The sequence below is a fragment of the Tachypleus tridentatus genome, chromosome 8, assembly GCF_004210375.1.
Source record: "Tachypleus tridentatus isolate NWPU-2018 chromosome 8, ASM421037v1, whole genome shotgun sequence".
Lineage (NCBI taxonomy): Eukaryota > Metazoa > Arthropoda > Merostomata > Xiphosura > Limulidae > Tachypleus > Tachypleus tridentatus.
Genome location: NC_134832.1, coordinates 149,827,627 through 149,841,036, shown reverse-complemented (window position 1 = coordinate 149,841,036; position 13,410 = coordinate 149,827,627). Strand labels below are relative to the sequence as shown.

At 34.3% G+C, this 13,410-nt stretch overlaps 1 protein-coding gene across 1 annotated transcript; it reads left to right on the top strand.

Moving 5' to 3' along the window:
- Positions 1-1,181: 1,181 nt before the first annotated feature.
- LOC143223747 (lysyl oxidase homolog 3A-like) lies at positions 1,182-12,042 on the top strand (the record flags this gene model as incomplete). The annotated part of the gene is given in 3 exon segments (XM_076452124.1): positions 1,182-1,299; positions 6,864-7,116; positions 11,058-12,042. Coding segments are annotated over 3 exon segments (494 nt in total), but the record flags the coding sequence as incomplete, so codon positions are not given.
- Between the last annotated feature and the right edge of the window lie 1,368 nt (positions 12,043-13,410).

Here is a 13,410-nt window from a genome sequence, read left to right as displayed (position 1 = left end):
TGGTTTACTGAACAGTGTGTAGAGTAAAGTTATAAGAAAGGTGATTACACTGGTTTACTGAACAGTGTAGAGTAAAGTTATAAGAAAGGTGATTACACTTGTTTACCTGAACAGTGTAGAGTAAAGTTATAAGAAAGGTGATTACACTGGTTTACTGAACAGTGTAGAGTAAAGTTATAAGAAATGTGATTACACTGGTTTACTGAACAGTGTAGAGTAAAAGTTATAAGAAATTTGATTACACTGGTTCACTGAACAGTGTAGAGTAAAGTTATAAGAAATTTGATAACACTGGTTTACTGAACAGTGTAGAAGTAAAGTTATAAGAAATTTGATTACACTGGTTTACTGAAGAGTGTAGAGTAAAGTTATAAGACGTTTGATTACACTGGTTTACTGAACAGTGTAGAGTAAAGTTATAAGAAATTTGATTACACTGGTTTACTGGACAGTGTAGAGTAAAGTTATAAGAAATTTGATTACACTGGTTTACTGAACAGTGTAGAGTAAAGTTATAAAGATTTGATGATTACACTGGTTCTACTGAACAGTGTAGAGTAAAGTTATAAGAAAGGTGATTACACTGGTGTACTGAACAATGTAGAGTAAAGTTATAAGAAAGGTGATTACACTTGTTTACTGAACAGTGTAGAGTAAAGTTATAAGAAGGTAATTACACTGGTTTACTGAACAGTGTAGAGTAAAGATTATAAGAAATTTGATTACACTGGTTTACTGAACAGTGTAGAGTAAAGTTATAAGAAATTTGATTGCACTGGTTTACTGAACAGTGTAGAGTAAAGTTATAAGAAATTTGATTACACTGGTTTACTGAACAGTGTAGAATAAAGTTATAAGAAAGGTGTTTACACTGGTTCACTGAACAGTGTAGAGTAAAGTTATAAGAAAGGTGATTACACTGGTTTACTGAACAGTGTAGAGTAAAGTTATAAGAAATGTGATTACACTGGTTTACTGAACAGTGTATAGTTATAAGAAATTTGAGGTATGAAGTTATAATTAACGTCACAGTATGGTTATAGTTCCACACCATCATGTTGTTATGAGGCTGTACTTAACATGAATGTCATTCCTCATATAACATGAAATAAATAACAAATATAAATAAAGAATGAATTCTCATCACATGGTGAAAATCAGTAATGTTCTTCTGTTCACAGGATATTTGTTTGAGAAGAGAAAACTGCTGAGATTTACTGCGAGAATAGGAAACGTAGGTACTGCTGATTTTCGACCATTTTTACCCAAACATGCGTGGGAGTGGCATTCCTGTCATCTGTAAGTCTGGTTGTATTCTGTCTTCTGTTTTGTAAAAAAAACTGTGTTTGGGAGAAGTAAATCTTGGAACACGAATCATTCCATGTGCTCCAAGTTTCAAATATGCTCCTGTTTTACCATGTTTTTTGGACCAGTGTTTCTCAAGCTGCGATCTGTTACAACCGTATTATTAATCTGTTGTATTTTGCGAAAACAAATAAATAAAAAAGTGACAGGATAGTCGTGTGCGTTTTTTGTTTGTTTGAAGTTAAGGACGGAGTTACACAATGTGCTGTGATCACTACGGGTATCGAAAGTCGGTTTCTAGCGTTGTAAGTCCGCAGACATGCCGCTGTGCCACTGGGTTACTCCTCATGTGTATGACGTAATGATATCTCGTGACTACTTATATTTTACCGGCCTGCTACAGTTTAGGGGGCAGCGAGACGATCCCTTATATGTAAAAGGTGTAAAATCTCGTGTTTAGAAAACCTAGCTGTTTGTCGCGGTTAGCAGGATAATGAATTAGGTTTGAATTTCGTGCAAATCTACTCAAGGTTTGTTTTGTTTTTTACTGCACTAGCCGTCCTTAATTTTGTAGTGATTAACAACAACTAGTGAACTTTTAGGCTACTCTTTTATCAACGAATTGTGTGTTTAACTTTTACATTACAACACTCTCACGGCTGAAAGGGGGAGTTTATTCGATGACAAGGACTTGAACCTGCAACCCTCACGTTACAAGTCGAATGTCCTAACAACTAAACCATGCCAGGCCCTAGCATGTTAAATTGCACGAATATTCGTTCGTTACGACTCATCTCACTCTGATCTCGAATGGTGTGCCCGGTAAGACTAGTACTGGTAAGTGTCTGTGCGAACAGTTGCATTGACTGTTATTGTTATCAATAATGATGGAAAGAAGGAGGAAATAAATATTTAGTGATGTCGAGAAAACCCACTTGTAGAGAAAAATATACATGTAAATAATTACCTCATATACGTGTAAAAACGGCTCGTTTGGGTTCAGAAAATTTTTTTACGTAGAGGAGCGAACAGCGTTTCGACCTTCTTCGGTCATCGTCAGGTTCACAAAGAAAGAAAGAGGTAACTGACCGGAAGCTGACCACATGTTTGAAAGGGGTTGTGTAACTGAGTGTCGGAATGTAGAGGGCGTGCTTAGATGTTTGAATATATAATTTAATATTATTAATTTTATTATTATTATTTATTATATTATTTTTAATATAGGTATAAAGGTGTTCCTTTGTATTGGTTTATTTTGAGCTTGAGTTGTTGTATAAGTAAGGCTTCTTTAATTTTGCGTATATTTATGTTTGCTTCTTTATTTAGTATTTGAGTGTTTTCTATCGTTATGTTGTGTTTATTTAATTTGCACTGTTCGAAAACGTGTGAAGGTGACTTTTTATGTTCTTTGAATCTGGGTTCCATTTTTCTACTTGTTTCTCCAATATAGAAGTCGTGGCAGTTATCACATTGTATTTTATAAATAATGTTGGTGTGGTGTTTGTCAGTGTAGTTTTTACATAGTATAGACCTCAGTTTTGTGTCTGGTTTTTGAATAAATTTGGTATTAACTGGAATGTCATATTTTGTTACTAGTTTTGCCAAATGTTGGTTATTTGTCTGCTGATGTCGGGAATATATGGTATGCAGCAGTATATGGTTTCGTGATTTTTTGATTCGTGAGATATATTTACTTTTGTTGGTTGATTTTGCTTTCTGTCTAGGTGTGTGCGTATAATGTTTTATACGGTTTGTGGAGGAAACTTATTGATGTTGATGAAGTATTGTTTTATTTTGTCTAATTCATCTTTAATTTTATCTGGTGAACATAGTTTTATGGCTGTGTTTATTTGGTTTCTTAGTATGTTGAGTTTTTGTTTTGTTTCATGTGCTGAGTCCCAAGGAATGTATAGTCCAGTATGGGTGATTTTTCGGTGGATTTCTGTTTTAAATTGTGTGTCGGTTCTTGTAATTTTGAGGTTAAGATGTGATATTTGATTGCTTTCTTTCTGTACATATGTGAAATTAATGTTGGGATGTATGGAGTTAATGTGATTGAAAAAATTAAGTATGTGTTCTGTAGATGTGAATCCCGCAATCGTGTCATCTACATATCTGTACCTATTTTCTCGACATCACTGATTATTATATCATCACGGAAATTGTACGAGAAGTGTAAGTCTTTGTGTTTTCTTTGTGTATTTGTACTTACCTGTTACCATTATGTCTGAACTACCACACATTACACCACTATTAACAGTACACGATCATACGATCATAAAGAAACTAAGAAATTTAGACCAAAGAATTATCAATAGAAGAAATGTAAAAAGGAACAACTAGCCCCTAACGTTGTAAAGGTAAAACTATCAAAAAATTTTAATACGTATACTTAAAGCCATGTTGAACACAAAATACAAAGAACTACAAAAACAAACAATGAACCTAGACCATGAACTGGCATGCTGTATTAAACCAGAGATTTACGGACTTATACAACGAAACATAAACCAAATCAATACTAAGAACGACAGAGACAAAAAGATCTGCCACAACAAAAAACTAGAAAAACTAAGATGCAAACAACAGAAAAGACAAACCGTTGACTAACCTCATAATTAACAGATCCGACCGACAATTAAACACAGACGAGATACATCTACCTAACAAAGGACTCAACTTCGCAATAGCACCTAGGTGCATTCCAACCATAGAAATCAAAACATGTTTAGAAGACCTAACCAGGAGACTTGTGATACTTTCTACAGAGAACAAAAACAAGGAAACAACCAACAGAAAGAAGACAACTTAGATAATTTTATTGACATCCAACAGCCAAACTTCGCAGGTAAAATTACAAATTTATATTTTCCAGAAACACCTAAAAACAACATCTTAAACAATTTCACAAACACTTTATTCCTACCTACGTAAAACCGACTCACGCACACCGCAAATATACGGCATCCCCAAACCTCATAAACCAGATTGTCCACTACGACCAATAATGTCCACATATGAATCGTTTAATTACAAACTTAGTAAATACATAGCATGGACATTCTCCAAATATGTAACATCAGCCAGCTCATTCATCAAAGACTATTTTAACTTCAACTCTAAACTTAATCAGAAAGCCTTAATGGCCAGTTTCAATGTCATATTTGTCTTTACAGAAGTCCCAACCGTTGAAGCCTGCAAGATAGCCTTAGAACTCTATATCCGAGACTCTAACCCATCAATATACATTCCCAGCAACCAATTATCAACCGTCATAAAATTCACCACAATGAAGACAAACTCCATGTTCAACAACCACAACTATATTCAAACAAATGGCCTAAGCATGAGTGACTCAGTAGCACCAGTTCTAGCCAATATTTTTATGACACAAGTTGAAACACAAGCAGTTAACACAGCATTACATCCACCACTATACTGGTACAGATATGTAGATGACACGGTTGCGGGATTCAGATCTACAGAACACATACTTAATTTTTTCAATCACATTAACTCTATACATCCCAACAGATACTTAATTTTTTCAATCACATTAATTCTATACATCCCAACATTAACTTCACATGTGAACAAGAAGAAAGCAATCAAATATTGTTTCTTAACCGATACACAATTTAAAACAGAAATCCACTGCAAAATCATCCACACTGGACTATACATTCCTTGGGACTCAGCACATGAAACAAAACAAAAACTCAACATACTAAGAAACCAAATAAACACAGCCATAAAACTATGCTCACCAGATAAAATTAACGATGAATTAGACAAAATAAAACAATACTTCATCAACATCAATAAGTTTCCTCCACAAACCGTAGAAAACATTATACGCACACACCTAGACAGAAAGCAAAATCAACCAACAAAAGTAAATATATCTCACGAATCAAAAACTCACGAAACCATATACTGCTGCATACCATATATTCCCGACGTCAGCAGACAAATAACCAACATTTGGCAAAAACCAGGCACAAAACTGAGGTCTATACTATGTAAAAACTACACTGACAAACATCACACCAATATTATTTATAAAATACAATGTGATAACTGCCACGTCTTGTCATTTTAGCACATTCATATCTGATTGCTACAAAACTGATTTGTGTTGTTTGATTTCGCACAAGGATACACAATGGTTATTTGCGCTAACCTTCCCTAATTTAGCAATGTAAGACTAGAGGGAAGGCAGCTAATCATCCAAACGATTGATCGTGGAATTGACCGTAACATTATAACGCCCCCACAGCTGAAAGGGCGAGCATGTTCGGTATGACAAGCAGTTGAACGCGCGACCCTCGGATTATGAGTCTTAACGACCTGGCCATGCCGGACCTCGAAAGTCAATTAATAAGTATTGTAACTGATAAACTTATCAGTTCTTATTGTAATTTTCGTTATCAAATAATCATAAAAAAAAACTATCTGTCTGAAGATTCCTTTTCTCTGCACTAGCCAGCAATAGTATTTGTGAATATATTAATAAAGTTTACTACCTTAAGATTTTAAACTTTAGCATTCCTAAATGTCCTATACCTTGGTGTTACCTTTTGCTGGTTCTTATAATATCAAACTAAACCATAAAATCGAGAAAATTCTGCAGTCAACTTAACCCCAAGCCAGCCTGAGAATGAACTTCAAACAGAACGAACTGTTATGTAATAAATAATAATAAAAAATCGATGGTGATGTGACAATACACGTATACATGCCCACGGATTCAATGTCTTAATCACAGCTACCAGAGTTAAGGAGCATGCGCAAAACAGTTTGACTCACTTTGTACGGCTAATATCAGTATATTCACCGAAATCACCAGCCACTGGCTGAGCATGGGGATCAGTGCACTCGATTCGTGATCTAACAGTCGCGGGTTCGTGTTCAGTCCCCGAACAATGCCGCCTAGGGGCATTATAATGTGTCATTTAATCCCACTATTTGTTAGTAAACAGTAGACCAAGAGCTGACGGTGGGTGGTGTGGTCTAACTGCTGTCCACCTGCTCTCCAGTGACACAGGGTAAGCCTACAGGCTTACGACGCCAGAAATCTGATTTCGATACCTGTCGTGGGCTTTGTATAGCTTTGTATTCAACAACAACGAAACGAAACCTAGTCTGTCGCTTCAAAATTATGGACGGCTATCGCAGATGGCTCTCGAGAAGCTCAGCGCAAAATTCAAAATACAAAGAAACTGTTTGTCTAATTTTTACAGTTTCGGCCCGGCATGACGTTTAGGCATTCGACTCGTAATCTCAGGATCGCGTGTTCAAATTCCAGTCACACCAAACATGCTTACTATTTCAGCCGTGGGGGCGTTATAATGTGTCAGTCAATCTCACTATTCGTTGGTAAATGAGTAGCTAACCCAAGAATTAGCGGTAAGTGGTGAAGATTAGCTGCCATCCCACTAGTCTTATACTGCTAAATTAGGGACGGCTAGCGCAGATAACCCTTGTGTAGCTTTGCGCGAAATTCAAAACAAACCAAACAGACAAAGTATAGTTTATTTTATTTTTATTTTTTACAGTCACTATCACAGCATGGAAGTATTTGCACATTTTGACATCATTGATATGCAGGGCAACAAAGTAGCCGAGGGGCATAAGGCAAGCTTCTGCCTGGAAGACAACTATTGCAGACGAGGAGCAAGGAAGAAATACGCATGCGTGAACTACGGTGACCAGGGTATCTCAGTGGGCTGCACTGATACTTATCTACATAACATTGATTGCCAGTGGGTGGACCTGACAGACTTGACTGCAGGGAATTATTATTTCAAGGTAAGAGATTTTATTTTAATAAAAGATCTGTGATAATGCCACCAACCCCCACCCATAACAATTATCAAACGCCACCAACCCCACCCATAACAATTATCAAATGCCACCAACCCCCACCCATAACAACTGTCAAACGCCACCAGTCCCTACACATAACAATTATCAAACGCCACCAGTCCCCACCCATAACAATTATCAAACGCCACCAACCCCAACCCATAACAATTATCAAATGCCACCAACGCCCACCCATAACAATTATCAAACGCCACCAGTCCCTACCCATAACAATTATCAAATTCCACCAACCCTACCTATAATAATTATCAAACGCTACCAACGCCTACCCATACAATACTATCAAACGCTACTAGTCCTACCTATAATAATTATCACCCACCTAACCCTACCTATAATAATACTATTAAACGCTACTAGTCCCTACCTATAATAATTATCAAATGCTACCAACTCCCTACCTACAATAATTATCAAATGCTACTAACCCTACCTATAATATATATTAAATGCTACTAACTCTACCTATAATAATTGTCAAACGCTACTAGTCCTACATATAATAATTATCAAACGCTACCAGTCCCTACCTATAATAATTATCAAACGCTACCAGTCTCCTACCTATAATATTATCAAACGCTACCAACGTTTCTACCTATAATAATTATTAAACGCTACTAGTTCCTACCTATAATAATTATCAATGCTACCAACGCCTTACCTATAATAATTATTAAACGCTACTAGTCCCTACCTATAATAATTATCACCTACTCACCTCTACCTATAATAATTATTAAACGCTACTAACGCTCTACCCACAATACTATCAAACGCTACTAGTCTCCTACCTATAATAATATTATTCCTACTAACCCTACCTATAATAAGTTATTAAACGCTACTAGTCCCCTACCTATAATAAGTTATCAATGCTACCAACTCCCTACCTACAACATACTTATCAAACGCTACTAGTCCCTACCTATAATAATATTATCAATGCTACTAGTCCTACCTATATTAATTTATTAAATGCTACTAACTCCTACCTATAATAATACTATTAAACGCTACTAGTCCCTACCTATAATAATATTATCAAATTCTACCAACCCTACCTATAATAATTATTAAACGCTACTAGTCCCTACCTATAATAATTATCAAACGCTACTAGTCCCTACCTATAATAATTATTAAATGCTACCAGCCTCTACCTACTAACAATTATCAAACGCTACTAGTCCTACCTATAATAATATTATCAAATGTCAAAATCCTTACCTATAATAATTATTAAACGCTACCAGTCCTACCTATAATAATTATCAAACGCTACCAACGCCCTACCTATAATAATTATCAAACGCCACCAGTCCCTACCTATAACAATTATCAAATGCCACCAACCCTCACCCACAACAATTATCAAACGCCACCAGTCCCTACCCATAACAATTATCAAATTCCACCAACCCCACCCATAACAATTATCAAATACCACCAATCCCCACCCATAACAATTATCCAACGCCACCAGTCCCTACCCATAACAATTATCAAATGTCACCAAACTCGCCCATAACAATTATCAAATGACACCAACCCCCACCCATAACAATTATCAAATTCTGATTGCATTACTGAGTTTAAATATTGCAAAGTCAAGTTTGTCATTGTCCATTATTCATGTTTTCACATTAACTAGATAATAACACCACATTGTTACAAACAGATAACTAATATTAACTAGATAATAACACCACATTGTTACAAACAGATAACTAATATTAACTAGATAATAACACCATATTGTTACAAACAGATAACTAATATTAACTAGATAATAACACCACATTGTTACAAACAGTTAACTAATATTAACTAGATAATAACACCACATTGTTACAAACAGATAACTAATATTAACTAGATAATAACACCACATTGTTACAAACAGATAACTAATATTAACTAGATAATAACACCACATTGTTACAAACAGATAACTAATATTAACTAGATAATAACACCATATTGTTACAAACAGATAACTAATATTAACTAGAGAATAACACCACATTGTTACAAACAGATAACTAATATTAACTAGATAATAACACCATATTGTTACAAACAGATAACTAATATTAACTAGATAATAACACCATATTGTTACAAACAGATAACTAATATTAACTAGATAATAACACCACATTGTTACAAACAGATAACTAATATTAACTAGATAATAACACCACATTGTTACAAACAGATAACTAATATTAACTAGATAATAACACCAAATTGTTACAAACAGATAACTAATATTAACTAGATAATAACACCACATTGTTACAAACAGATAACTAATATTAACTAGATAATAACACCAAATTGTTACAAACAGATAACTAATATTAACTAGATAATAACACCACATTGTTACAAACAGTTAACTAATATTAACTAGATAATAACACCATATTGTTACAAACAGATAACTAATATTAACTAGAGAATAACACCACATTGTTACAAACAGATAACTAATATTAACTAGATAATAACACCATATTGTTACAAACAGATAACTAATATTAACTAGATAATAACACCACATTGTTACAAACAGTTAACTAATATTAACTAGATAATAACACCATATTGTTACAAACAGATAACTAATATTAACTAGAGAATAACACCACATTGTTACAAACAGATAACTAATATTAACTAGATAATAACACCATATTGTTACAAACAGATAACTAATATTAACTAGATAATAACACCATATTGTTACAAACAGATAACTAATATTAATATGAGCTGCTATACAGGTTATTAAGATTTAATGATATTCTAAGAGATAAGTGCTTTTTATTCACTGCAGTACTAGTCCTAAGGTACAAAATGAACTGTTTTTCCAATGTTAATACTGATGCGCAAAATGAACAGTTCTGTCCAATATTAGTTCTATTACACAGAATGAGCTGTTTTACGGATAGTAGTCCTCATATAAAGAATATATCGTTCTTCCCAATATTAGTTCTATTACACAGAATGAGCTGTTTTACGGATAGTAGTCTTCATATAAAGAATGTATCGTTCTTCCCAATATTAGTCCTGTTACCCAGAATGAGCTGTTTTACGGATAGTAGTTCTCATATAAAGAATATATCGTTCTCCCAGTATTAGTCCTGTTATCCAGAATGAGCTGTTTTACGGATAGTAGTCCTCATATAAAGAATGTATCGTTCTTCCCGATATTAATCCTGTTACCCAAAATGAGCTGTTTTACGGATAGTAGTCCTCATATAAAGAATGTATCGTTCTTTCCAATATTAGTCCTGCTACACAGAATGAGCTGTTTTACGGATAGTAGTCTTCATATAAAGAATGTATCGTTCTTCCCAATATTAGTCCTGTTACACAGAATGAGCTGTTTTACGGATAGTAGTCCTCACATAAAGAATGTATAGTTTTTTCCAATTTTAGTCCTGATGCAAAGAATGAATATTTATTCCCAGTATTGGTTTTTGTGTATAAAATGAACAGTTGTTTCAACTAGTATATTTGAGCTACAAACATAACAAGAATTCTTAACAGCACTGTTATGTACAGAACAATAGTCCTAATACACGGAGTGAATCGTTGTCCTCAACATAACAAATGATGTACAAAATGAGCTGTTGTTTGAATACAAAAATGCACAAGTTTCTGAAATGCTCACGCATGAAAGAGAAGTTATTTGAGCATATGGTGACTGCATACATTACGTTCTGGGGTCATAATATTTCAAAACATTTGTCCGTTGTCTGTGTAAATAAAAGTTGAATATAATGAGAGATAACTATTCGTAGCGTAATTAGTTAAACTTATGCTCTTGTTATTTTCAAAATTCTATTTAGTTATCTGTGAATCCTGAGTTCAAGGTGCCAGAGATGAGATTCGACAACAATGTTGCTAGGTGTAACCTGAGTTATAACAATGTCTCTGCAAAAATTTGGAACTGCACTTTGGACAAACCATGAAACTACCCAGTGCAAGCAGGGCGAATAATTAAAGCAAAACAACTACCACCAATAACAACTAGAAAAAAAATTTTGAATTTTAATTATAGGTTCCATTTCTGTTGACTAATATGTAACAGTGTATGAATTTTGTGTTAATAGCTACTTTTGTCGTCAGAATTATAATATAGTAACAAATTCTACCAGTTATTTTGCCATACTAGTTTCGTAAGCTGTAGTGTTTGTGGTTTGTAATCTCTGTGAACTGACACAGTTCGACCTAAAATTATAAAACTAATTTTTCATGTAATATTATTGAAAGGATTGCGAAAGGTTTTATCTGTAAATGGATACAAGTTTCGACTGATGTCAGCTCATTAGTACAACTTACTGTTTGTTTATCTGTAAATGGATACAAGTTTCGACTGATGTCAGCTCATTAGTACAACTTACTGTTTGTTTATCTGTAAATGGATACAAGTTTCGACTGATGTTAGCTCATTAGTACAACTTACTGTTTGTTTATCTGTAAAGTGTACCATTTATAAATAACTGTTTTATTTTGTAAAGCGATATAGTTTTTGTTTAATCTTATTTTATCCGACTGTCATGTAAGGATATATTGTGCTAAGATGTTGAATTTATTTTGTGGGTGAAATTATAAGTTATGCAAGCTGTGGCTTGATTACATTTGTAGAGAAATTTATAAGTGAAGAAAAACACCAAAAAACACTTGTTTTATATTATCTGTGTTAGAAGAGCTATATATCAGAATATATTGAATACATTTTTATTTCACGCTGACATGCGTATGTGTATCATTCAGCACCCCAAGATATGCATCTCTGTATGGAATGAACTTAGAAATAAAAATGAAATTCAAAACGTTTTGAACGTGGTTAATTCAAATAAAGTTATCTAGCTATTTGTAGGTTTCTATCTAAACTTCATAGCAGTCGGATGTGATAGCCTGAAAGTTCTACCATGAATAATGTTCCAATGTTATAACGGTATGTTTGCGGACTTACAACGCAAGAAACCGGGTATTGATACCCGTGACGGGCAACATACATATAACCCATTGTATAACTTTCAGTTTAGTTACAAACACAGTATTAGAAATAAAGTCTTTGTGAGAAGTGGAGGTGATGATTCATTATATCAACGTTTTGTTGGCTCCCCTCGATAGATCAGTATTAATACTCCATATTAAAATATGGGGTTCGATTCCTCCAGTGAAAACAAGAAGGTAACGAGTTATACAATTTTGTTTAAACAAACAGCAAAACGAGGAACTCTTTTAAAATATAAATCTCTTACGTCACATTAATTTTGTGCATGACTAGTATACTCGATCTGTAATAGATCATCAGATTTAAATGTTCTTTTATAACTTCAGGTCAGATATTTAAATCCACACTTTGAATCAGAACATAAAGCAAACACTTCAAGATTCGTCTTTAGGCTTAACTGATAACTCTCAAGACCAGTACGTGGAGAATGAAGTTTAAATTCCTCTAGTACGCACGAGAAAAGAACACGTGGATAAATAGCTGTTACGATCGGTTTTTTTATTTGTACTATATGGTTAGCAGTACAGGCCCAGCATGGCCAGGTGGGTTAAAGCGTTCGTCTCGTAATCTGAGGGTCGCGGATTCGAATCCCCGTCGCACCAAACGTGCTCGCCCTTTCAGCCGTGGGGGCGTTATAATGTGACAGTCAATCCCACAATTTGTTGGTAAAATAGTAGCCTAAGAGTTGGCGGTGATGACTAGTTGTCTTCCCTTTAGTCTTACACTGCTGAATTAGAGACGGCTAGCGCAGATAGCCCTCGTGTAACTTTGCGCGAAATTAAAATAATATTAAAAAAACAACACTTAGCAGTATACGAAATATTTCTGACAAAATTTTCTTGTGTACTTTCTTCGTGTAATGTTATCAACAACATCAATTGGAAAGAGACATGACCTTTTCAGGAGTGGTGGTGGTTTAAATAAGCACAGTGAATCCCAAATTTAGTATAAGAAATTATTTAAACTAAGATATAAAACAGTAAGTGTGTTCTTCTGGTATAAAACAGTAAATGTGTTCTTCTGGTATAAAACAGTAAGTGTGTTCTTCTGGTATAAAACAGTAAGTGTGTTCTTCTGGTATAAAACAGTAAATGTGTTCTTCTGGTATAAAACAGTAAGTGTGTTCTTCTGGTATAAAACAGTAAATGTGTTCTTCTGGTATAAAACAGTAAGTGTGT